The sequence below is a fragment of the Poecilia reticulata genome, linkage group LG16 (assembly GCF_000633615.1).
Source record: "Poecilia reticulata strain Guanapo linkage group LG16, Guppy_female_1.0+MT, whole genome shotgun sequence".
NCBI classification, from domain to species: Eukaryota; Metazoa; Chordata; class Actinopteri; order Cyprinodontiformes; family Poeciliidae; genus Poecilia; species Poecilia reticulata.
In genome coordinates this window covers 16314316-16338994 of record NC_024346.1, presented here as the reverse complement: position 1 = coordinate 16338994, position 24679 = coordinate 16314316, and the positions used below count along the sequence as shown (strand labels likewise).

At 41.1% G+C, this 24679-nt stretch overlaps 3 protein-coding genes across 7 annotated transcripts in view; 1 reads left to right on the top strand and 2 right to left on the bottom strand.

Moving 5' to 3' along the window:
- The window catches only part of tex10 (testis expressed 10), a 10831-nt gene extending 2078 nt beyond the window's left edge, over positions 1-8753 (bottom strand). Inside the window, exons 1-12 of the mRNA XM_008432632.2 lie at positions 8436-8753; positions 8020-8223; positions 7612-7799; positions 7205-7531; positions 6896-7108; positions 6549-6801; positions 6336-6448; positions 5351-5598; positions 4393-4528; positions 4133-4302; positions 2700-2877; positions 460-676 (exon numbers count right to left, since the gene is read on the bottom strand). Coding sequence (XP_008430854.1) covers positions 460-676; positions 2700-2877; positions 4133-4302; positions 4393-4528; positions 5351-5598; positions 6336-6448; positions 6549-6801; positions 6896-7108; positions 7205-7531; positions 7612-7799; positions 8020-8202 — 2226 coding nt within the window. The 5' untranslated portion in view covers positions 8203-8223; positions 8436-8753. The remainder of the gene's footprint in view (positions 1-459; positions 677-2699; positions 2878-4132; positions 4303-4392; positions 4529-5350; positions 5599-6335; positions 6449-6548; positions 6802-6895; positions 7109-7204; positions 7532-7611; positions 7800-8019; positions 8224-8435) is intronic.
- Positions 8754-9032: 279 nt separating this feature from the next.
- Positions 9033-17045, top strand: LOC103478656 (uncharacterized). 3 transcript variants are annotated; one of them, XM_008432633.2, is made up of 12 exons: positions 9033-9117; positions 9549-9651; positions 10996-11026; positions 11713-11790; positions 12576-12715; positions 12807-12932; positions 13134-13179; positions 13594-13659; positions 15986-16332; positions 16407-16511; positions 16594-16678; positions 16789-17045. In XM_008432633.2, exons 2-12 carry the CDS (start codon positions 9559-9561, stop codon positions 16830-16832), a joined length of 1161 nt encoding a protein of 386 aa, XP_008430855.1. In that variant the 5' UTR covers positions 9033-9117; positions 9549-9558; the 3' UTR covers positions 16833-17045. The 3 variants fall into 3 exon arrangements, with proteins under 3 accessions (XP_008430855.1, XP_017165144.1, XP_017165143.1); XM_017309655.1 differs by lacking the exon at positions 9033-9117 and adding an exon at positions 9124-9273; XM_017309654.1 differs by lacking the exons at positions 9033-9117; positions 9549-9651 and having other exon boundaries at positions 9681-11790.
- A 302-nt stretch (positions 17046-17347) lies between these two features.
- On the bottom strand, positions 17348-24607 carry rbm12ba (RNA binding motif protein 12Ba). 3 transcript variants are annotated; one of them, XM_008432634.2, is made up of 2 exons: positions 24252-24607; positions 17348-19705 (listed from the first exon to the last, which is right to left on the bottom strand). In XM_008432634.2, exon 2 carries the CDS (start codon positions 19558-19560, stop codon positions 17623-17625), a length of 1938 nt encoding a protein of 645 aa, XP_008430856.1. In that variant the 5' UTR covers positions 19561-19705; positions 24252-24607; the 3' UTR covers positions 17348-17622. The 3 variants fall into 3 exon arrangements, with proteins under 3 accessions (XP_008430856.1, XP_008430858.1, XP_008430857.1); XM_008432636.2 differs by having other exon boundaries at positions 17348-19614; XM_008432635.1 differs by lacking the exon at positions 24252-24607 and adding an exon at positions 19760-20427 and having other exon boundaries at positions 17348-19614.
- Positions 24608-24679: the final 72 nt, after the last annotated feature.

Genomic DNA, 24679 nt, shown 5'->3' with positions numbered 1-24679 from the left:
CCTCCCTTCGGCTGTGATTGACTCGGACAGGAAGATGAGAGAAGAGGGATCTGAGGCTTTAATTGAGGGGGCTGAATTAGTGATTATAAGCCCCCCCGACCAGCTCACACACACTTGCCCCGGGGCGCAGTTAGGTTAGTGGTAATTTCTGTGCAGAAATGTCACTCTACCATCATGCCACAGGCTCTCATTACCATTTGTGCATATCCACTACGCCTGATAACCACGCATCTCCAACCTGCGCAACATGATAAAGGGTCCCCTCTCAGCAGGAGCGCAGTGATAAAACTTCCTTCCTCTGAGCTCTTTGAGGGGGACAGAGAGAGACCGGAGGGGAGGGGAAGGGACTGAAAGACCACAGCTGTGTCCAGAATATCAAAACTTGACAATTCTCAGAACCGCATCTGTGGCGGGTTTCGCTATGTGCACGAAGCCGACTGGCGAGAGGAGAGTTCGCACCTCGACGACATCCCAGTGGTGCGTGAACTGCTCCAGCGGCGTTTGGTAGAGGCAGAGGGGGGAGAGCGAGGAGGGCAGCAGGGCGGTCTCATCGTCCTGCAGGGCGGCGAGGTGTTCGGACGAGAAGCCCGCCAGGGTCGAGAACAGGAAGCTGATGTAGTCGACGTCCTGCAGAGCTGCTTCCTGGCTCCCGACCGACCAGCTGCTGAGAGAGGACCTGAGGAGCGAAATCAGATAGCGTCCTAAACAATAAATACTGAACAGAGTCTGTTTTCACAGAACGCACCACTCGCAAAGTTATGCAGCTTCTTTAAAAAGGAAAAAAAAACAAAAAAAAACTGAATATGCTCTTCCTCCTTTAATCATATCTAGAAATTATCAGAGTTTCATAAGAGCAAAAATATTTATCAGAGCCAAAAACACACGTAAACACAGTTATGAAAAATGGCTCCTTGTCCTCGGGGAGGATGCATGTGTGACCGCAGGAAATGTGTGTGAATAACTGTGTGTGTTTTAAAAAGCCTGGGAGGCACATGCAGGCAGTGCACTCAATACTCCATGACGATGCTGCATTCCAGCCTCCCAAAGAACTCTTTGTATCAAATCCATTATGCACACATCCCATCTCATGTGAACTCTGCAATCTCACCGCTCCAGATTTGTGTAACACTGGCCCACTGACACGGGGAGCAAAACAGGTCAGAGACAACATGGCAGGCAAAGGTGAGCTGCTGCAAGAACCCGCTTCTATACCGATTGCTACGTTGAATGTAAAATAAATGGGAAATTTGTACCAGAAGCGATAAAGATGCAGTTGAGAGATTTGATGAACGGTGAAAGCACTATACTGCCATCTTGTGGTGGCCGGTGATTTTACGTTTGTTCCAGACGGTTCAAATGTCTTTACATTTTGTCACCACAGAACCGAGAACTTAAACGGATTTTATTGGGACTTTGTGTGGCTGTCCGACACAAAGTAGTAAATATATACCACGATACTTTGTTTTCAACATTTTTCAAAGTAAAACCTTTCACTATAATCACAACTGTAAATATTTTCGGTTTATGTCTCTACCAGTTTTGCACATTTAGAGACTGAAAATGTTCTGATTCTTCTTTGGTTTATCTCAAGAGCAAATCTCCCTACAAATTCCTAATTGGATATATGCTTTGATTTTCACTCACACGCGCGCGCACACGCATGGCCATCTTCCCCAATAAAACTATCCCCACATCACGATGCTGCCACCACCTTGTTTCACTGTGGGGATGGCATTTGTTTTAGTAATCGGTTATTCTGACGATTATTTGGCTTTAAAAGTGGAACATTCTGCAGATTTTTCATTGAACCACTTAAGCTTATTTTAAACAGTAATAAAACTATTTAAAAATGTAAATAAACAAATACTTCAATACTTTTTTTCTCAATAACAAAAACATTTTATTGACTAAATGAAATGACAGTCTTTCTTAAGTAAAGGATGAATATGTAACCAAATTAAAATCGACATAAATACTTAAACCACTCCGCTTCACTTCACGTTATTACTGTACACGACTGATCTGTTGACTATTTTTGCACAGGTTTATGTCCTGGGTTAGTTTCCCGCCACATATATAACGGCATATGAGTGGACTTAATATACCAATCAGGTGACTCCTGAAGAAAGCTGGCTGAGCTGGGTTTCAGTTAGAGGTGTCAGAATAAAGGGGTTGAATAAAAACGCAAGCTGTCCCAAAATCTAACTGAGAATCCATGGCAGGGCTTGAAAACGGATGTTCAACAGAGGCTCTCCATTTCAGTCTCTCCATTATTCTTCTTCACAAAGAATAATGGGGAGGAGGGAAAAGCTCATTTTGTCTCATCTGACCAGAGCACCTTCTCCCACATGTCTAGTGATAAACTACAAACAGAACCTCTTATCATTTTCTCTCAACGCAGGCTTTCGTTTTGACGCTCTTCCATAAAGCTCTGCTTTGTAGACCAACTTTGTTCCTTTGCGAACACTCTCCCACCTTGAGCTGTGGATCTCTGCAGCCTCTACAGAAAAATTCTGATCATTTTTCGCAATCATGCAGTAGTTCATGTTGGTCTGATGCATAAAATCCAAATACAATTTTTAAAAAACCATTGCAATTTGCAGTGCAAACATAAAATGTGAAAATGTCGTTTCTACAAGGTACTGTGGTGGCAATGTGATTTAAGATGCATCACTGAGCAGCTCAGGTCGGACGCTCACCTAAAGTGTAAGAGACGGATGAGGGAGGCGGCGAGGTTTGCAGAGATGCGTCCGGCGGTGCAGCAGCCGCTCAGATTGGCCAACAGAGGCTGGGGCAACTTGGGGAGGAAGTAGAGCAGCTGCACCATTCGCTGCTGGGACTCTGCTGGTAGCAGCACCACAACTCCGTCCTGAGGATCTTCACACAGACACACAATGTTTGTTTAACACGCTGCGACCTCAGAGATTTGGAATGTTCATTTATTGTGAAAAGCAAAAAGAAGAGAAAAGCATTGCTTTTGATCTGCACCCTGTTAGGGTGCAGATCACTCCTATGTGTGTTGTGTGTTGGTTTGTTTCTCTGACGCACATGCTGATGTCAAAAGATCTCAGACAAAAGGAGTCTTGTGATGGAGGACTGCGCTCTGTCAGACCCCGTCCTCCCTTCGGCCCTGTGTGTGTGTCACACACCCGCCTCACTATCTACTCATCCTCTGAGCTGAGCACATGAACACGCCGCAGCTTCAATATGCAAGCAGTGTGAAGATTAACGTGTGGAGTAATACTGCCCCCTGGGGGACAAATAATGTCTGTAGACATTTTCATAACCGCAAAAATAAAGCTTTCATTCTTAAAAAAAATAAACTGATGAGAGAAAGCACATGACTGAGTACGCAATGTTACAACTTCATTCACAAAAGTGAAACGGTAGCTTTTGCAAAAAATGAGCTTTTCACAATCGTCTTCAGTGTTCCAATATTACCACAGTTCATTGGGATTTACAGACTGATTTATGATCCATCACAGAACCAGAAGTCCTCATATTAGATCTCTTAATGGATAAGTACAGAAACCTCTGCATGATCCAAACAAGCCCTACTGTTCAGTGTTTTTCCAACTGTGCTTTCATGAACTTTAACCTGGACCAAGCAGACTGTGGCCAGTGGAGTCTGCAGGAGCGCCAGGCTGTCTTCATTCATGCACATTTCTTAAATTTGATTATATATTTGAACTAAGATTTCAGGCTTTTTTCTTGAGTTTTATTTAATTCTGAACATTGGAAAAGAAAATGTCATCCTTTAACTACTTGAAGAGTAAATCACTTCTTATCTGTAGGTAGGGCTGCTTTAACCGGACCAACATTAAAACGGACAGTTCTGTCACAACCTGATTTCAAAGTTCCCTAAAGTCAAAAAAAGAACTGACATGGCCCCTTTAAAAAAATAAATAAATAAATCAATGAGTCAGTCACTTGACAAAAAATACTTGTCCAGACCTGAAAAATATTAAAATCCTCCTTAATCAGAACTACAGAAGTAATTTGCAAGTGGCTGAAAAGAAGTGGATTGGCTGCAGTTCAGTACGATTATAGATTTCAGTGTTTGGGAAAACATCAAATGCTTTTTCAGAGTCGTTTCCAACGTTCCCATAGTCATCATAACAGGTGATCTCACCGTAGAGCCTGCACGCGTACGTCTGCAGACTGTGGAGAAGCTCTTTGTTTCCTCGGGAAGCTGCAGCATGGATGGAGACGATCAGCTGGGCAGACAGAGCTGGGTTACGGTGGCCCAGCTGGGACAACTGAACAGGAAGGGAGGCCAGCCATCGACACAACACCTTGCTCCTTCAGGCAGAGACGGTCAGACACATCAACTCCACCACATAGATCGGACTTGAGCAGACAATCGGTGGTGTTGACGTCTCCTCTGGTTACCTGGCGATGTGTGTGTGTTCTTGCTCCTGCAGGTAGAGTTTGCTGTAGAAGGAGAGCAGCAGCGATCTGGTCTGCAGCGGCAGGTTCTTCTGCTTGTAGTAGATGTAAACAGCTGCCAGCAGCTCCTCTGTCACTGCTGCACAGATACAACACAGAGCACAAGTTTTCAGGCTAATTATAAAAAAAAAAGATTATTTTATCTGGTTTAGACACATTTTCATATTTAAAAATTTTCCAGATACAAGACTTCTTGATTTCTGCCCAATGTTGGCATAAAAATACGTACATAAAAAAACAAGAAAACCAAAATTTTTACAACCTCATGTTTGTTTCCTTAAACGTTCTTATAACATTCTGCAACCTTCGTGGGCCTTATTTAGAGTCAGGACTCTAATGTGCTAATTAATTAATTTAATAGATTTTAACGCATTAAAACTTTTTAACAGTTAATTACTTTTTCGTTTTAATACATACAAAAGTTCAGAGTTTTAACATTTCCATTTGTGCATTTCTAATTCACCCATAAATCTGACACACAAGCGACATCGGTAGACAACAAAGCTGCTTCTCTTGGCCCGCTGGGGCTTCATTTTTGTTTCAAAAAACGATCTATCCAAAGCTTCTCAAGGCTAAAATACCATCTCAGTGCAAAACATGCTGTGGCAAGCACAGACGTCCCCAACACTAATGTCAGCATCCACAGTTCCCATTTCTAAATGAGTATTTTTTCAGTGGAAAAAAAAAATACTAATGGTATTGTGCTGAAGGGCCATTTAACTTAATGAACTTCTTTTTTTGGCATCCAAACTAACATTTTGAAATCGACACAGCACTTTTGTTTAGTGTCTACGGTTTACCGGGGTGAGCGTGACACATACGGCCACGCTGCCTACAATGGGCTCTTGTAGTCGCAATTAAGTTCACGCCTCTGCGCTGATGAAATCATGCGCATGCTTACCTCGGCTCTGCTGCGTGAGCACCATCTTCCACACGGTGCGCAGCAGCATGTGTAGCTGCCTGTAGCTCAGCTTCACACCGTTCCCCAGGGTGTCCCGAACAAAAGCCCTCAGCGGCGACAGCCAGTCCCCGTCGGCCTCCTGACCGAGGCCCTGCTTCTGGCTGAGAGACACCATGACCTGGCAGAGCGTGATGTTTAAAGCCAGGGGCTCCACGGTGGAGGAAGGGACGGCCGCTGTCTGTTTGCTCCTGCAGAGAGGAAAGCAAAAGTGTCGGCAAACCCAGCTGCTTCAAACGTCTACCGATGTCCGAGCTAGTTTTAGAAAGCTCCCCGTTTGGTTTCAGTCCGATCCAAAATATGAAATGTCTGATTTAAAAGCATCAATCAACAACTGAAAGGTGCAAAAACAATATGGAAATGATCTAGCAATGTACAGTAATAAAGTACTGTGCAGACACTCAAATGTTTTCATATTTGACCTCATTACTACCTTAATTTTCTTGTGATTTTAAGCGATGGAACAACACATCAACATTCATCTTTCAAGCGTTCACAAACGTTCGTAGAGAACTGGACCCAGAAGTAGCTCTTATAACGAGCTCAGGAGTAGTGCGCAGTTCCACCAGGTGTTGGCTAATTGCTGCTACCGCTAGTCTGAAGGAGCCGAGTAGTGGAGTGCTCAGTTATGCGCCTCCAGGGAAACTGCAGCTCCGTGGAGGAGCTTGTGTGGAAAAGAGTCAAAGCAGCAAGAATTCAGTTTTCTGACCTTTTGCCACACAAAGCAGATGTTGGTTAATGTATGTGTTTGATCTAGGGGTGGACATTTATCGCACCGTTTATCATCTCGTCACAATAAGAGTTTTGATTTATGATAAATAGTTCTTATCGTCACGTTTACTGTTATCACAGTAGTGCAACAAAATATCCTGATAAAACTTTAAGTCCACGTCGCCTACCCCCAGAGTGAACAGTATTACATTCTTACCTCTTGAGATCAACTTTCTTCTTATGTCTGGGTGTGTCCCGCAGACCATACGGAAAGTTCTTCATGAAGTGCTGCTTAAAGTCTTCCAGATATTCCTTACGAAACCAAGCATCCTGACCAAGAGCAATGGCTCCCGTTACTCTTTTGTTGCACAATAAATTGCTTGAACACAAAACAAAGACAGAACTACAAAGTGCACGTCTCATCTCTCACCAGTGCGTCCTTGTTCTCACGGCGCGTGGGCAGTTTCCTCAGCAGCTGGAGAATAGACAAGACCTGGAACATTACGGACGTGGCTTCAGGCGTGAGCAGGTGGGCGCCCTCGCTGCTGTTCCAGGAGCAGTCTCCGGCGCAGGCTTCCACCCAAACCTCCAGCAGCAGAGGCACGAGCGTGCCTGCGAAACTCTGAACGGTCTCGGCCGAGTCCAGACCCTTGCTCCCCACGCCGCCAGGGTCCATCTCAGGTCTAAGCGGTTCGTTTTAGGAGAAAACCAGACTTAGATTTTAGACACTTGTACATAAAGTGATGAGATTGTTTTCTTTCCTGACTGACATCGTACCCGAGTTTAAAGGTGGAGTGGGGAGTCGGCGTGGCACCAGAGTTTTCATACACCTTAACGTCAATCTTTTTGTAAGTTAGCTCCTCAAAGTTCAGATTCAGAGGGTTAACACGGCCCATCCCACTTGAACTGAACACTCCTTCGGTTCGCACATACAAGTCGCCCTCCTCTGTTGGTCTTTCCTCAACAACAGCTTGCAGAAAGTTTCCAAGTCTGGAACACAATGAAATTGAACAAACAATGCTTTTATTATTCTGAAAAGTCTTTTTTTCTACTTACATTTTTTTAACCACATCAGCAGACAGTTACCTAAGAAGAACAGAGAGGCGCCACTGCTGGCTGGTCACTCTCCTGTCTGGGTGGACTGAGAGTGTCCAGGTTCGGCCCCTGGCGTCCTGAGCCTTTCTGGCTCCTCCGGAGTTCTGCCTGTGAGAGATCAGCTCCAGGAAGTTGGTGAGGAGCACCACGGGGCGAGAGGCCAACAGAGAGGGGTAATGCTCCAGGAAGATGTCCAGGACATTCATGGCGTCCTCCTGGATGCCTGGCTCGATATGGGTCATAGCGCAGGTCAGGTGAGCGCTGAGGAGGGGGAAGAACGGAGCCACTCGTTCGGCCGGCACAGACTGTGCAATGAACCTGCAACAAGTTTTAGATCATGTGTTTTTATTTAAGATCTAAAGACCAGCATCATTTTGGAAGCGGTGTGCTTTTCGTACCTGAGAACCCGGGTTGCTGCCACACGGACATTTCCATCCTTGTCGGCGAGGACAGCTGCCACTTCGGAGAGCAGGCGTGAAAGATGCTGCTCCAACAGAGAAGGACTCAGAGACAGTAGCTCTTTCAACCCCAACAAGGCACTGTGTTTCACATTGGCATTGTAATGATGCAGCTGAGACAGGAGCTCCTGGATATAAAAAAAAAGTGAATTAAAGGTAAATCCATTGATATTTTTGAAAAATGTATTAGAATTTTAAATTCTGATGCTCTAATGCATTAAATCCCAACACAATTACACCCAAGTTTGTCTGTACAATGAGAAAACATGTGACAGAGCTCAAAGGCTGCGAATATTTTTGAAATCCAATGTACATATAAGGTTTGCTTTGGAGTTCTGCTGAACTTACAGTAATGCCCAGCTGCCTGTGAGTTGTGGGGCCGCTTGTGTCTCTCTTCAACTGGTCAGGCAGACAGATTCCTCTTGTACGGAAGTTAGTGTTGGTGGCATTATCAGCCCTGGGCTTCTTCTTTCCCACTTTAAGCTTAACTTTTTGGAAATCGTCCTGCCTCTTCTTCTTTTTGGCCTTCATCTTTGCGGACAGTTAGAATTTCTGCATCACAACGTAAAACGGAATTAATATTTGCATTTAGCATGAGATAGAAGATAACCGTATCGCTTTCAGGGATGTGAAAATAGCCCAAATTTGATTGGTAAACGCTAGCAATGAAAGGTCGGAGCGGCTGCACTGCTATCATGTGGCTAAGTTACCTTTCACGTACATCTTACAGGATCAAGCATGGGTGTTACTTGAATTTAACTTACCACAGTAAAAAAGAAACGCTTGGCTTCAACCGTCAGATCTTCTCACGTCATCAAACATTGAGTAATGCTAAACACATATCCGCCTAGTTTACGGCTATAATTTTATATAAAAAGACGCATTCAGTTTCGTCTTGGTTGTTCACTGGGTCCTCTACTTTCAAAGCATTCATGTTTATTAACGCTGCCCGTTCGATGTGTTGGACTGAAGTCGTGCGGAGCTAACGGAGCTAAAGCTAAAATAACACCTTCGTAATTCAGCAATGTGTGAGATTTTTAATTTGGAAATTATTCAATTAATATACTTTTTAAAATCTTAAATAAAGATGAAATCAGTGCCGTTGTCAATGCAAATAATGATAATAGTTCACGTCTGGGTTCCAGTACGGTACGCCCCGGTATTAAAAATAAATGCACCATATAGCTGTCCGCACAAGTGCCTTGTAAATAATAACATCATTGTTTTTATTATTCTACTACAAAAGATTAAAATGTAAACATTAATCATGTTTAGCAGATACATATATGTAAGCATTTATTAGAAGTATGTTTATAAAGTCAAAGCAGTTAAACATTTTTTTCTTTTTTCTTTTTTTTTTTTACATGGATAAATAATTGTCTGCCTATCTCCTTCTCGGAGTGCCCATTTTATTCCGAAACCAAACAATCCAGGCGGTCTGCAAGGGTAGGAACTCGTGTCTGTCTTGCAATTAAATCCAAGATACGAATGTTTGTGTAATGTTGTTTGTGTGATGGGAATCTAAGCGAGTTGCAGCTTTTATCACGAGAAGAATTTATTAGCAACCATTGCCGTTCTTTAGAGAGACGGATTTAAGGAACGGTAAGCTAGGCCTGCTCTCTTGCGAATATGCACTAAAATAAACATGCGTAACACAATTAAATAAATACATCCATCGTTGGCCCGCTTTTTCTCTGATATACATTTCCAATAGTTCTTTACTTGGGGAAAGTTATTCGGTTACCTTTGTTGAATCAGTTAGTTTACCAAAACAATACATGCTATCGGCTCGTGGATAAAATTCATGTAGTTAATTTCTTCAATCTTTGCATGTTTTATTTCGTTTCTGAAAAACACGTTTCTATTTTATGTTGCAGTGGTGGAACTATGGAGACTTCGGAGGTGGAGGTTCCGGCTATACCTACAGTAGAACAACCTGCCCCAAATCATGGGCCACCATATCCAAAGAAAAAGAAAAAGGTGCACGGCAGTAAAGAGATATAAAAATAACTTCCTTATTATTATTATTATTATTTTTTATTTTTTTTACTTTAATCACTGTCAATCACCATGGTAATTACTGTTGGAAAACTAACCTCTTCTACAGTAGATTAAGATTAAAGATCAAGACAATTAAAAAAACAACCTGAAAAAATATCTAAAGAACAATTAACTAATTTTTAAACAGGACTCATCTCAAGGAAATCACCACCTCACCCTGCGGTCTTCCTGCTTTACAGTGGGATGGACTCGGGACGTGAACTTTAAAATAAGGGAGCTTCACTAACCTCATACATTTGTTGGCTCAGCCTTCAGTCCTTCATGGGCACCATACAGGCCAGGGGTGCAGCATGTACTGTTGCTGCTCCTGCGGCAGCATCATGCAGTGCACACACAGGCATCGAGCTCTCGATGCATCACTGTGCAGGGATCGGATCGGCGCTGGGCTGGGCTGGCTCTGCCTCTTATCAGGAGCTTTGAAAGTCCAGCTGCTGATCCCTCAAGCGCAGAGCATTACTATGAAAAGATGAACTCTTGTCAGCTGCCCAGTTTGTTTTCCGTCCTACTTTAATTTAGATCATAAGTTGAATCGGAATGAAACGTACACCTCATGATTTTATGACATGAGTGATTATTTGCCTGCTTTTTGATATCAAAATAAGGCTTTTAAAAATGTTCAACTTTACTTTTTGGCACACTGGAATTTTTCATTTTTGGGGTGTATCTTTCCACCCTTTTTTCGACTAAATATTTGTGTAAATATTTGTGTAAGTATTCTGTAGAATCAGTATTCTACAGAATACTGATTTTTTTTTTTTCCCCCAGTTATCTTAATACTAGTGGGCAGTAATAATAATAGTAATCGTGTTACCGTTCATATCAGTTTCTCCATGAGAGGAACTGAGCTTATTTTTGCATCTTTTTCTGTTTCCAAACATCGATCCACAGTTCATGAAGACGTCCGTCTGGTCAGAGGAGCGGGCAGGTCTTTACCTCGGTGCTCTGTTACCTGGCCGCAGCAGACGTTTGCGTATTTTGAACTGTGTTTGACCTCATGTCCCCTATAAAGCCAGTGACTTATTGTCGCTGCTCTCATCTGACGAGTCTTCATCACTAGACGACACTTTTCAGAGCCCAGATAAACTCGCTCCCGTGGCTGTCTCTGCGTGACGCGGGGCTCGCGGAGAATGAAGCGAACGAGCGGCTCCGAATGGTGCGGCAGACGAGGACGAGGTGTCCTGTCCTCTGCTGAGTGTCACCCTGTCACTAATTCCTGTGTGTGTCTCTCTCCTCCTCGTGGGTTTATTCCCTCCACGCTGACAGAAAAAGCAGCCTCTGCATTCTGCTGACATAGGTAAGTGTTTTTTTTACACACGGCGCCACTTCCTGTGCTGAGAGTTGAAGCTGGAGGTCTTGAGTCTCTGTGCTTCACGTCATGAATGGTGGGTGACTCGTTCACCAGGCAGCGACCCTCCCAGTGACCTGGGGACCTTTTTGGTGCCCTCACACAGATTTAACCCACTGTTTGTTTCCTGTCTGTTGCTACGGGTGACCAGTTTAGATTGTAAAAAGGTTCTGAGCACTGACATTGCAACACGTTCTCCTGTGATGCTGCAGCATCACATTTGTTGGATGTTTTAATTTTTAAACATTGCCAAGTAGGGTGTTTTACACTTCATACTTCACCAGGTGCTTCGTTTCTGTGGCACAGCGGTGAATCCTGTGGTGCTGAGCGCAGCGACAGGCCCTGCATCTGCAGTGTCCTGCAGACCGGTGGGGGAAATACGTGGGGTTTGGCTAAGCTTCTCCTATTCCTCCCAGATATCAATAAGATGCAAAGATGATGGTGTTCAGTTAATCAGGAAATGAGCTCGCTGGTCATCGGTTGTTGCAATTTCTGCAGCAACACAACAGACTCCATCAGTGTAACCTTTACTGGATTTTTGGTTGCAGTTTTACGTTTGGCAAAAAAATCTAAAGCGATTTTGTCCTTCAGTTATATTGAAGTTGTTGTGCTGATCACTGCTGTATTTTCTCCAGTGTTCTCCAAAGGCCATGCTTTCCTTTCTGTCCCCTCTCTGAGCAAAGTGTTGAAGGACATCACAGACAGCATCATCGGTAAGAAGGTGAACCTTTTCCCCTCAGCAGTTTTCATGTAACATGTTGCAATCATAACTTATGTCTGTTTTTATATATCTTTATAAAAATGCATAATTTTCATGATAAAAAAAAGTCCAATATATTCAGTGCATCCATATTCAAGCTCAAAATTGGAAAGATAAATGGAATATCACAATATTGTTCAATATTTACCACACCAACACAGCCACCAGGTGGCAGCATCATGCAAGAAGTGGTGGTATGTTCAGGGTCATGGGCAGTTATTTTTCTTCCTGCAGCATTTTGCATGTAGTCCAAAAATTACAACCTGACTAGAGAATCCAGAGCAGTGGCTCTGGATGCTGGTTCTCAGACCTCATCGTCTTTTGGATGTAATGTTTTGAAGGTAATGCAAATGATTGCATTACTTAATTCATTTAAGTCGGATATGTAGGAGCAGGAAAATATCAAAAACCTTCAGGACAGTGAGGTTTTTTTAATTTATTCTGAGATTAAATTTGGGGATAATTTATTTACCTATTTGGTAAGGAGTACCGGAGTACGGGGAGGATTCAAATCCATGCCACACCTTTCAGATTGCTTGGAAAAAAAAAAAAAAAAGACAACTCTTCCTTTCCCTCCACTTCAGTTATGGACTATTTTGTGTCGTTATTTGCTTGCAAGTGTGGATAAAAAAAATAAAATCTTTGGGGGGCGTTAATACTTTTATATCTTTATTTTTTTATGTTTTTCATTTCAAATTACAAATAAATGAAGCCTCAGTAATGACTTTATGTCTGCAGGTCTTCAGTACGTCTGGGAATACCGCAGCCCCAGTAAAATGGTCCAGCCGCATTACCAGTGCAAGCTGTGTTCCCTGTCCCGTGTGCAGCATGACATGGTTGATCATGTCAAAGGCTGGAAACACAGCTTCAGATACATGGTGAGTACGGCTGGTCTCCCAGTCAGCCACAGGGGCCTCTTTGTTCAAAATAAACACTGAAATAAATATTTTTCTTTTTGGCTTGCAACAGAAAAAGAATCACCCCGATAAGGTTATCTGGGAAGAGGAAGATGGTGTCAAGGATCCTGCAATCAGAAAGGCAGTTAAAGTTTCTGCTGCAGAGGTGGAAAAAGCGGAGGGGAGGGGGCAAATCAGGGTACGTAATAAACTTAGTACAACTACAAATTCAAAGAGACTCATTTTTATCTGTCTGGTTAATTTTTTTAAGTCACAGTCATTTTGTGATATTTATGGGAGAGGAGAGCATTGTTTAAATTCTGGATAAATGTTTTTTTTTTGTTGTTGTTTTGCAGTAGCTTACATTTACAAATTTTTCTCTGTCTCTTGTGATGTTTAGGTGATTCTGAAGGAGCCCTATCTAGTGCTTGCATTTAAAGGACTCCGTGAGTGTTTTTGCTACGTACTCGCCAATGGGCAATGGGGATTTTAGACCTCAACAGTAGTAAAGTTCAGAGTTTGGTAGTTTATGCCTCGGTGGCCAAGAATGTGGCCACTGAGGCATAAACTACTACCAAAAAACTCAGAATTTTCCTCAATAATTTTAAGTATTTCGTCTGATATGAAAAGATTTAGAGAATTACAAAAAACACTTGTTTTTCCCCCTGTCAAGTTTACAACTTTTTTTTTTTTTTACATCAGAGAGTATCAAATATTTTTCTTGTGATTAACGTAGAATTTTAACTTTTGGGTGCAAATTTACTTCTCTGTGGCTACAATGTTTTTTTTTCTTGGCCCTGATGCTCCATCATAGCATAATCACTGCTCTGATTTGTTTTTTTTCCTATCATTTTTCACAGGTTCTGCTGTTCCCAGACCGATTATTCCACGAAATAACGAGATGAGACCAATGGGTCCTCCATTTGGTGAGCTCTCTTTGCATCTACTAGAAAATCACATTATTTTAACTAATTTAATTTAGTGCATCTCAAATCATTTACACATAGATATAAATTATATTTAAGGTTATTTTGGTGGTGGTATTTCAGCTTAAAAAAAATTCACACCAAGTCAGTTTTTTTTCTTTCAACTTTTAATATAGAAACGCTGGTTTACAGAAAAGTGTATACTTTTACTAGTAATAATAATGATGGTAAGCAATTTTATTTATAATACTGATCTGTATTTGCACTCAATACTCCTATTGTATGAATGACTTCATCAGTTCAGCGTGTCATGAGGGCGATGGTTCTTGCGGTTCCTTTCATTTTGACCTTCAGCTCGTCTTCATTTCTGGCCCCGGTGTCTCTCATCGTCCTCTTGACAGCAACCCACACCTTCCGCTTTTTCGTCTGGTCGTTTACTTTGACGACCTTGCTTTTTAGTTTTGACCTTTCTATGCTCACTTCACTTCTGTATTCGGCCAGGTACTCGTTCAGTTCCACCAGCGGCTGCCAGTTCCCTCTCTCCACCAACACCACTGCTGTGTTTTGCTATGTCTTTTCTTCAGCCCTCAGCTAAAACTCTTTTTTTTCTGTTTCTACCGATTACATTTCAAGTTGACGGTTTGGATTACGTGACTTCTCTTTTTTTTGGAAAATCACATGTACTGAAAGTGTCAACTATATATACTGACTTATTCGCGGTGCTGACTTATTTCTGCTTTGAACCCTTACGTCTGCTTTTTGAAATCCCCGTTTGCTCACTCTGGTCTTCCCCTAACTTTACTCTGGCTCTATTATTCTCCTCTCTGTTGGCTTTTGTATAACTTCCACACATAACTTTTCAGAATACAAAAATTAACTTGCTGTCTTAAAATACACTGATTATCACACGATTGGCGACTAAAATGTTTCTTTTCAGATCACTTTTAAAATCATGTTTGATTACATTAAAAAAATAATTTAAAACTTATTATAGATTCTAACACAATTATGAAATTCTACAAAAAATGAAGGTTAATAAGAAATGTAACACTTAAGTATTTCAATAAACATCTTGATCAAGATTAGAAGTTCAGTCCCTTGTGTTATCCTTTCCACAATTATGCTGAGTTGACGCTCTCACCCTCTTCTGACAGATTATGTTAAAATGTATCACTTAGTTTAATTAATAAAACATTTAATAGAAGATCACGTCAGCCATGGTTTAATCATTTTTATGATTTAAACTATTTACATGATGTAAGACACTTACAATATAGGTTAATTTTTATGGATAATGGAGAAAAACAAACATGTTTGGACTTCCATCTTGATCTTCACAGGATCTCAACTTATTTAATGAGACTCTGGAGTTTTGTTCAGTCCGGTTTTCTTGGCCGTCCAGCCCAGGTCACCATAGTAACCAAAGCAGATATTGATACAATCAGCATGTGGGCTGGTGCCAAGTCATGATAGAAAATTAACATTGGCATCTCCATAAAGCGTGTCAGCAGGGGGAAGCATTAAGTTAACTTCCTGGTAGCTTTGGTTCAATAAATCACATTTGAGCAGCGGAAACGGCTCTGTCTGCATTTTACTTCAGAAAGCATCTTTAAAAAAAATTAAGGATCATTTTTCTTTTTTAATTACTGGAAAAAAAGAGGATAATTGAGCAACAGCTCAGCCCCTTTTCACCTTAGCTAGGGGAAAATGCTTTTGATGAGATATCTGGTTCAAAAGTGGCTTTAGACAAGAGATATGACCGTTGAGGTGGTTCTGAAAAACTGACTCTAGTCAGAGTCCTAGTTTATCTTCCACAAACTCTGAATTTGGCTTCACGTCACAATCCTCACAAGGCTAGTTATCCTGTTGCCTGTGCATGTTTTCCTTCCACTGAACTTCCTGTGTATATTCTTGTAGACAGCACTCTGAATACCCAGGTTCTTTAGCATTAATCCTGGGTGAAGGGCCCTTCCTGTGAAACATTTCATTGACTGCTTAAAAAAGGAAAAAAAAAAAACTCGGGTCCAGCGGTTTTGTGTCGACCGCAACACATTTCTGGATTGAATCTTTGTTGGCATTGCGCAATAAAAATTGAAATAAAAAAAAAAAAAAAAAAAAACACTGAAAATATCATGTTGGACAAATGAATGAGCGAATATGCCTTTCACTTTGTCTTTTGAATAAAATGTCACTTTTTGTGGTGATTCTTTAGACGCAACTGCAAGGTCTTCTTTCTTGGAGGATGTTTCAGATTTCCACAAATATGCTGAACTGACACTGTGCGGTTATATTAATATGTAATTAACATGCATCATGTAATTAACAGGCCCTAGGTTCCATGACACGAGGTTTCCAGGAGAGTTTGACCTTCATGGAGGATCTCACCCTGGTTTTTCATGTGGGGATTACGAGGAACCCGCCTATGGAGGCTACATGTCAGGACCAGCTTTCCCTGACAGCAGCATGGCTCCAGCTCCGTACGCAAACAGTATCGGTCCTGGACAAGATGGATATAGAAGAAGTGAACCGATGGTTGAAAGCTCAAACACAGCATATACCAATGAGTACCAGGAAAACTCAGTGGACAGACCGATAAGCAAGCCAGTGGACCGACCCGGATTATTGGGAGCCGCTCCACAGGGTAGCAACATGCCTGCGGTGCTGAAACACTTGGTGAGAATCTTCGATTGTGCTCCTTAAATCAAACTAGATGGACGCGCTTTGTGACTTATTTTTTTTGTCTTCAGGAATCTTTCCAAATAGAGAATGAGAACGATGCACAGCTTGTTTTGAAAGTGACACAAAGGCTAACAGATGTGCTGATGGAGTACAGGCTGAGGACCATTCCTGCGGTACGGAGACCATTAATCTTATGCTGTGATGAACCTTTAAGCTGAACTTGGCTACATTCTTCTGTTGCTTTTACCTCCACAGGCATCGACTTTTTGCAACCCGTCCTTGAACTTTTCTAACACTCCGCCAAGGTTGCAAAACGACCGATATTCAAGTAACCACTCTGGTACAGAACAACAGCATTGCTAGGCAGACTTGATTATAAACGGAGATTCATAGAACGTTGCAGCTTTAATTTACATTCACCTCAATCTCTGTTTGGATTATATTTTGTAGGTTCATCCAGATATCCTGACCCTCCGCAGAAATACTTCAACTGATGGCGCCTCACTCCTCTTCTCCGTCTCTCACCGATGCACAAGTCCAGCTTTTTTCCCCCCGTGTATATTAATTTTGGCTAGCTTATTTTTTCCTCTGTTCTTCTTTTCACTTCCGCAGAGCAAGGAAAGTTTTACAAAACAGAATGTTTAAGTTGATTTATATCACCATTGTGTTTTTTCAGATGTAATAAAGAACTTGATGTAACTGCAATACATAATTTCACAGGCAGCATTTAATCCCACGCTTTAGTCTCTTATCAAGTGACATTTCCTCTCCAATTACCTGCTCCGTCTGTCAAATGCTTCAGCATTATGTTGTACACAATCCCCATAGCAGTCTGTTTGTTCACACCGCTGTGGGTTGCTTCCTCCTCTTCAGTTTTTCATGTGGCTGTTTTTGGTTTATCCAACTCATCTCTGTTGCGGGTCCACATTGTGTTGAAACTTAGTTATCCGTTCTCTTAAACACTGAAAAAAAATTAATCATTGAACCTAAACAAACTGATCTTTCCTCAAAAGGCATATAAAAAATTTATTTAGCCATGCAGAATAAAGGTAAACAAAGATCTCCAACATGTTTGTACACAAATCCAAGGCATCTTTTCATCGCAGTAGTATCCAACACTTGGGAATGTCTTCCATTAATTATTAGAACATTTATTGCAGACTGTGCAGTATATATGAAGAGAACGATAATGTAGGGAGATCTTGAAATAAAAAAATCCTTAGTGCAAACTAGAAACCTCTGCAGTCAAGTGCAGCTGAAGCTGATGGTCAGGCAAAACATTCCTCAGGTGTTCACCAAAATTATCTTCATTTGCTTCTCATTTATGGGGGTGAGAATCACCTTTGACCCCAGGAACTCTTCGCCGTGCAACCTCTGAGCCTGCGTGACCTGCTGTTCGGATTCAAACTTGACCACAGCCTCACCCGAGCCATAGCCCTCACTGTCATGCATTAACATTATATCATCCAAACTCAGACTGAATTTACAGAACAGGCTTCTGATTTGACTTTTCTTGACAGTTGCAGGCATGTTCCTAATAAAAATGTACCGCTGACCCGTCTCTTTTAGACTTTCCCTCTGCGGCGCGTTGGTTTGCACTGGCTCCGACTTCCTGAAGCTGCGTTGTAATCTTGGATCACTCGGACCAGTCCTTTGGTTTCTGGGGTGGTTTTTGGTGATCATTTTCCACATGAGCTCCTTGGAGATTGATTTAACCTCAATGGCACCAGAGCCACCATGGCAGCCAGAGAGATTAATGGCGTAGTCAAAGTCCTCAGTACAGTTAAAAATCAGAAAAGCTGTGTCAGTGATATTGCTTGTTTCGTCAAGCAGATGAAGCACATTTTTGTGCGGTAGGTTTGGGCATCTGAACAGCTCTTTTATGTCAGTCTTGGTCATGTTTTTTGGCAGGTTTCTGACCATGACTGTGTACTCCGAGGGTCTTGATGATGAAGCATTGGGTTCCGCATCAAGTTTTGGTTTTTTTAATGGTTTAAACTGAACTTGATCAGATATCCTCTTAAGGGAAGGAACAGATCTTCTCTCGTAGTGAGCCTTTTCCGTTGGAGATCTTTCATGTTTCCACTTTGACCTGTCATCAAAAGCCTTACTACATTCCTGAAGAGCTCTGACCCACAGTTTTTCATCTGCTCCACGTACTTCCACATGAATGGAGCCCAGCAACTGTTGGTTGAAGCCAAGAGCATCAGATGCATCTTGCATATCTGCAAACTTCACAAGGCAGCCACGACTGATTCCCAGTTCGATGTTAACTATAACATCTTCTACACGCAATCCTTTGAAGAACTTGCAAATGTCTTCTTTAGTAATTGAAGCTGGCAGCCCAAATAGCCGGGCATAGCCTGGCCTCAAGTCCAATGTATGTTCTGGATTTCTAACCACTTCAGAGGAAGTTGTGCTGTCAACGTGGGGAAACTCAAACATTGGCACCATGGTTTGAGTTGATTGGAGTCTTTTAAGGACACTACAAACCCCAAGTAAAAAAGAATCGGCATCCAATGGTTGTGTATTCAAAGCCGGCATGTTTGTTGGACTCAGCTGAAAATGTTGTGCATTAGAAGCTGGCAAATCAGCAGGATCAGGATCAAGTGGAAATGCAGCTGAAGATGAAATTGAAGTACTATCACCATGTGGCCTGGATTTGGGCGTTCCCTTGATCTTATTAACATCATGCAGCCTAGATTTGGGCTTTGTTGTCGTGTTAACATGTGGCCTGGATTTATGCTTCATTGTAGTCATGTCTTCATGTAATCTGGATCTGGGCTTCAATATTTTAATGTCACGAGGTCCGGATTTGTGCTTCACCTTAGACATGTAAACATCATGCGAGCTGGATTTGGACTTGACATCGCCATTTTTATCCTTATGTTGCCTTGACATTTCCTTTTCAGCTGAACGTGGGTGGGGCTTTCTTACGGTGAGCGAAGTTTTCTTGCTATTTAAGGACTCCTCGAGTTTCCTCTCTATCTCTTCCATGCTGCTGATGTGCAGGATCACCATGGAGCCTTTGAGTAAATTCCCACTGCGCAGCAAGGCAGCCTGTGCATCACTTGCAGTGGTAAATGAAATGAAAGCCTCGCCGAGATGTCCTCCCATAATGTAAACTCCTCCATCAGGTATGTCCAGGGACTGAAAGAAGGTCCGTATATCTTCAGTGCCTGCCTTCACGCCCAGTCCTTCCAGTCTGAGGATCGTGCTCATTCTTTCCGTCCTTTGTCCCTGCAGGCAGGGTGTTGTCTGTAAATTTAGAAGGCTCTGGTGAAAAAGTTGAGAACACAAGTGTTATTTTTGAAGCCTTAACATGAGGGAAGACGCCACAGGAAACAGAAGTTAAGGGCGGGAATATCTAGGAGAGAGAGAGAAAAAAAAAGTTATACAACCATGACGTGTTAATACTTACATAGCTTGCCTACGTGTCCTAGGATTTTAAAGGGTTTAAGAAATGAAATCCAGTTCCAATTTATCCATAACTTTGTGAGCCCTGCCAGCTCTATCTCCCTCATCTCTCCCTCGGACTGATCATCAGCCAGCGGGTTTCCTCCCTTTATTTACTCTGAGGTGCTGTGTAACCCATCACTGCCTCCTAGCGGATGGAGTGTGAACTACATTACATACAGATTACAATATCATGAAAAAATTCAAATATATTATGTAGATTCATCACACACAAAGTCCCAACCTTCCCCAACTCTCTTATGACTCATTCATACCTCATTACAACATCTCCGGTACTTTTCTTGTTTTCCGTTGACCATCTGTTTCTGATTCTGCCTCGCCCCCGCTCAGTGATGACTCACTCCACACAGTTTCTCCTTCTAAGCCTTTCTTTTCTTACAAAACATAATCAATGTGTTACTTTGTCGACCCATTACTTCAGTATGTTCCTTCCTCACTCATTATCTTTAATCTTAACGATCAGTGATCCTTATACGACAATCAAGCTGTTCAAACCTTACTTTCTATAATGTATTATAACATTCAGCTGATTAAGAGTACAGAACATATATTTTTGATTATACATTACAGACATTCCTTCATTGGCATGTGTATTATTATTTTAAACCTGTTACAAACCATAATCATCATTAAATCATTATACAAGGTTTACTGTTATTTCTCAGGCCTTTATTCCGTTTTCTGCGTGTACCTGGACAGATCTCACATGCTTATACCAGGTTTCACGACAATACCCACAATCCAATAGACCTTGTAAACAAAATTGTTGTGAACAGCAATTTTGAGAATAATGCAAATTAATTTGCTCAACCCTTGTGACCTCAGGTTGACCTCTCTCCCGTCTTGAAGCTGAGCCTCTAACTATTGCAAAACTCTGCGGTCTTTCACAATCCATTCCCTTTTGTGGGGAAATAGCCTAGAGTATTTCCTCATCTTGTTCCTTGCAGCAGAAGAACCCATGAAGTGCTGTAAGATGTCCTGATAGATGACTGCGTCAACTCTGGAGCAACTTCACTCGACATCAAGTAACATGAATGCTGTGCTCCGGCACTCTTCACCCAGACTCTAGGGCCCTAAAGAGGTTCTGCAGTAAAGGTGCCAGGGTGCCACACAGGCCAAGACCACCCCTGCTTGTACATACTATATTTGTTGCTGCTGTATGTTTTTCCTACTACATCTCTTCCTTCATTAGAACTTTCTATGCAATACATTTTTCACATCTTAATTTTATCAGTGAGCCATAATCACCAGAATTACAAAAAATAAAGGCTTTTACTCTGTATCATGAATCTATACAAGTTTCACTATCTGAAATATTGACAAAATATTTAATTTGAACAATATTCTAATTTTTTTAAGTACTTGCATTTACAACACCAAGTACTACCCTATTAGTACTAACCATAAGTATTGTCTCACTCATGGGTTATATACAGTGTTGGACATTGATATTGATATGCTGCGGATTTTAAAAATTATCCCCTTACAAATAAGAGGTCTGTAATTTTCATTGTAGGTACAACTCAACTGTGAGTCAAAATCTTTTTAAAAAATTACATTGTATGATTTCTAAATAATTACCTTTTTTAATTTTTTTTTTTTACATGAAATAAGTATTTGATACAATAGAAAAATAGAACAATGTTTTGTACAGAAACATTTTACATTTATAAGGTTAACAACCCTGTTGTTGACCCTGGCCAACAGCTATTTTCTGTAGTTGTCCGGCAACCAGGTCCGACACATTGCAGCAGGGACTTCGGTTCACTTTTAAATAAAAAAAAAAATGTCACAATACATGGCCATCCATCTTCGTCCTGCAATAGTAACTTTTGAGATTGTGGGCCCATCACTGATCAGGTCCTCCTGTGTACTTCTGGGTTGATTCCTCACCTTTTTCACAATCCTTGATCTATAAGAGGTGAGATCTTGCAAGAAGCCTCAGTCCGATGGAGATTTCCTAATAATTTCCTTCTTACCAAGCTGTTTGCTTTCAGTGTAGCCCACCCCAGTCTATTACCCAGGTTTTGTCCCTGGTGCCAGGCCCAGGTGTCTTTTATACAGGTAAGGAGTACAAACAGGTGCAATTAATAGAGGTAATGAGTGGAGGACAGCAGGGCAGGTGATCAAATACTGATTTCATGCAATACAATTGAAATTAATTATTTGAAAATTATACAACGTGATTTTCTGGACTTTTCAAATCCTCTCTTACAATTGAGGTTTGTAATATTTACAAACCTCTCCATTATTTGCAAGTAAATCGGTGCTGTATTAAATACTTATTTTTCACCGAACTATTCAGAAATCTACCTGGTTGTCTTGACTTTGTAAGGTATCAAATTAAGCTTTAAGATTCTTCTTATGAATTGTTTTCATGAATTCTCAAACTCACCTTAATAATTTATGTCCTTCTGTCTTTGTGCTCTAGCATAATCACTCTTTATTATGCAAGAGCACAAAGGAAATTGTGTAAGATATAAGATGTAAAATAACTGCATTGCTGCATTTCCTGTAGGAAGTCCCCAAGACTCATGGCCCATAAAAACACTGAAGATTTTTCACTAAAATAGTCATTTTACTTCAATGCATCTTAGAATTATTCAAATAGTTGTTCAGCTGAGTTTGTTTTGATAAGCTTCCAATTAATTTTTTCACCGTTCACCTGAGATAACTGACCCCAATTATTGCTTGAGAATGCATGTAATCCTTATAAACCAAACAAGCCTAGTCTAATCTGAAAGAATTATTTATTACAACGTCGTAAGTTTACAACATTATGTTATGTGTTAGCGCTGAGAGCACCATAAGAAGAGAAATACATTTTTCACAACTTCCTTTTTTTTAGCCATGAAACTGAGTAGTCTAAAACTTTCACGTCAATGCAAATCTTATTTTTATAATCCTACCAAAGGGTTTTGGAAAAACTTTTGGTCTGTCACTAATTCCGGGCTTGTGCGAAATTCTGTTCCCCTGTGAAAATCTGTTCCCCCTGTGTCGGGAGCGCGCATTGCAGCCAGAGAAGTGGATCCGGCGGATCTGACCATTTTCACGGCGCTTCTGATCGATTTCTCGGTAAAAACTACTCACATAATCATGTCAGTGTTCTAACTTTCAGTTTAATCAGCAGCTATCAAAATAAAATAAATAAATACACGAGGTCTTGTGTGGAGGCCTTTTTACGCTGTTTTGTGTCATTTTAAACGCCAAGAGAATCAATCTTTTTTCAACTTTTGTCACTTAAACCTGACAAATAAAAGTCAACAAACACAGGTTTCCAATACGTAGTGTGCATTTATAATTTTTCATTTCTGATACAAGAGGAGGGAAGCTGGCTGATAGCAGGGCGCCAAAATAAAGACTTCCTGAAAAGATCAAAGTGAAGACTTTTTGGTAAATCCCATTGTAATGTAAAATATGACAGATTACTGGATTAAGGAAATGTCTAGTATGCTATCACACATAAAGATTTTTAAGAATTTGGACACAGTTGCTTTTTATTTGCCAAAGTTATGGGGGGAGGAGAGGAGAGAATAGATATTTCAACAGCCTGAAATAAGTGTTCCCCCTACATAAAGTGAAAACAAATGAACTTACCAGCAAGTCTTTAACTGTGTTCATTCCTCTCATCATGAACAAGAAATCCTGTGATTTTGATAACATTTGCTCTTTATTTGCCAAAATTAGCAGGGGGAAACAAAATATTGTAGCTATTTCAAACGCCTGAAATAATCTGTTCCCCCTACATAAAATGAAAACAAATTAATTTACCAGCAAGTCTTTAACCGTGTTGATTCCTCTCATCATCAACAACAAATCATGTGGATTTGATGACATTTGATCATTGTTTGCCAAAGTTAAAGGAGGGGAACCAAATATTTTAGACACCTGAAATTTTCCGTTCCCCCTCTATTCCATGGGAAACATATTTTTTTTAGTTGTCTGAAATAACCTACTCTTTGTAAGGGGAACAGATTATTTCAGGTGGCTAAAATATTGGTTCCCCCCCAAGTAAGTTTGGCAAATTAAGAGTAAATATTACCGAATTCACATGATTTGTTGCTGATGAAGAGAGGACTGAGCACAGTTAAAGTTTGTGAGAAAATAATTAACTCCCATGTTATGTAGACAGAACAAGTTATTTTAGGCAGCTAAATCAGCTAAAATATATGGTTTCCCCATCATGACTTTGGCAACTAAGAATCAAACGTAACCAAAATCACAGGATTTGTTGTTGATGAAGTTAGGAGGGGAAAACAAATTATTTTTAGCCGCCTGAAATAATCCGTTCCCCTTCCCTTTCATAGGTACAATTTAAATGACTGGCAAGTCTTTAGCTCTCTTCATCAATAGCAGATAGCGGAACAGAATTTCGCACAAGACCGGAATATTCAATAGCAGATATTTTCTTGAATGAGCACCAGATTTCTGCTTACCTTATTTCGGAGTGTGAGAGCCGATAAAAATGACCCCAAATTGCAGCAAATTCAGCCACTAATCATCTGGAAGTCGATATGTCGGTATGTAACAAAACGGTAAAAATCATCTGACATCACCGTTCTCTTCACGTGGCCTGCTGAAGAAACGCCTTCCGGTCTTTGTTTTTTTAAAAGACTTTCTCGTACAACGCTGCAGTTTTGTCCTCTTAAACACTAGACACACCTCAATATAATTATAAACTCCCGCTCTTTGAAAAAAAAATTACCCTAACTCATTATTTTAAAAGCTAGAAGTCCGTCGAAGTTGTTGAGGAAATGTTTCTGAAGCGACAGAGCTTCCGGACGCTTCCTGTTCGGTGTGCTGAGCCAAATGATTCGGATCTCTAAAAATACCCTAAAGTCCCATCACCAGCAGAGTGAAGGAT

Coding starts and splice junctions, on each gene's coding strand:
- rbm12ba (XM_008432634.2), bottom strand. CDS start 19,560: ATGAGCACGATCCTCAGACTGGAAGGACTGGGCGTGAAGGCAGGCACT.
- LOC103478656 (XM_017309654.1), top strand. CDS start 11,538: ATGAGCTCGCTGGTCATCGGTTGTTGCAATTTCTGCAGCAACACAACA. Junction 13,180..13,593: donor GCTTGCATTTAAAGGACTCC/GTGAGTGTTTTT, acceptor CATTTTTCACAG/GTTCTGCTGTTCCCAGACCG. Junction 16,512..16,593: donor GGCTGAGGACCATTCCTGCG/GTACGGAGACCA, acceptor TTACCTCCACAG/GCATCGACTTTTTGCAACCC.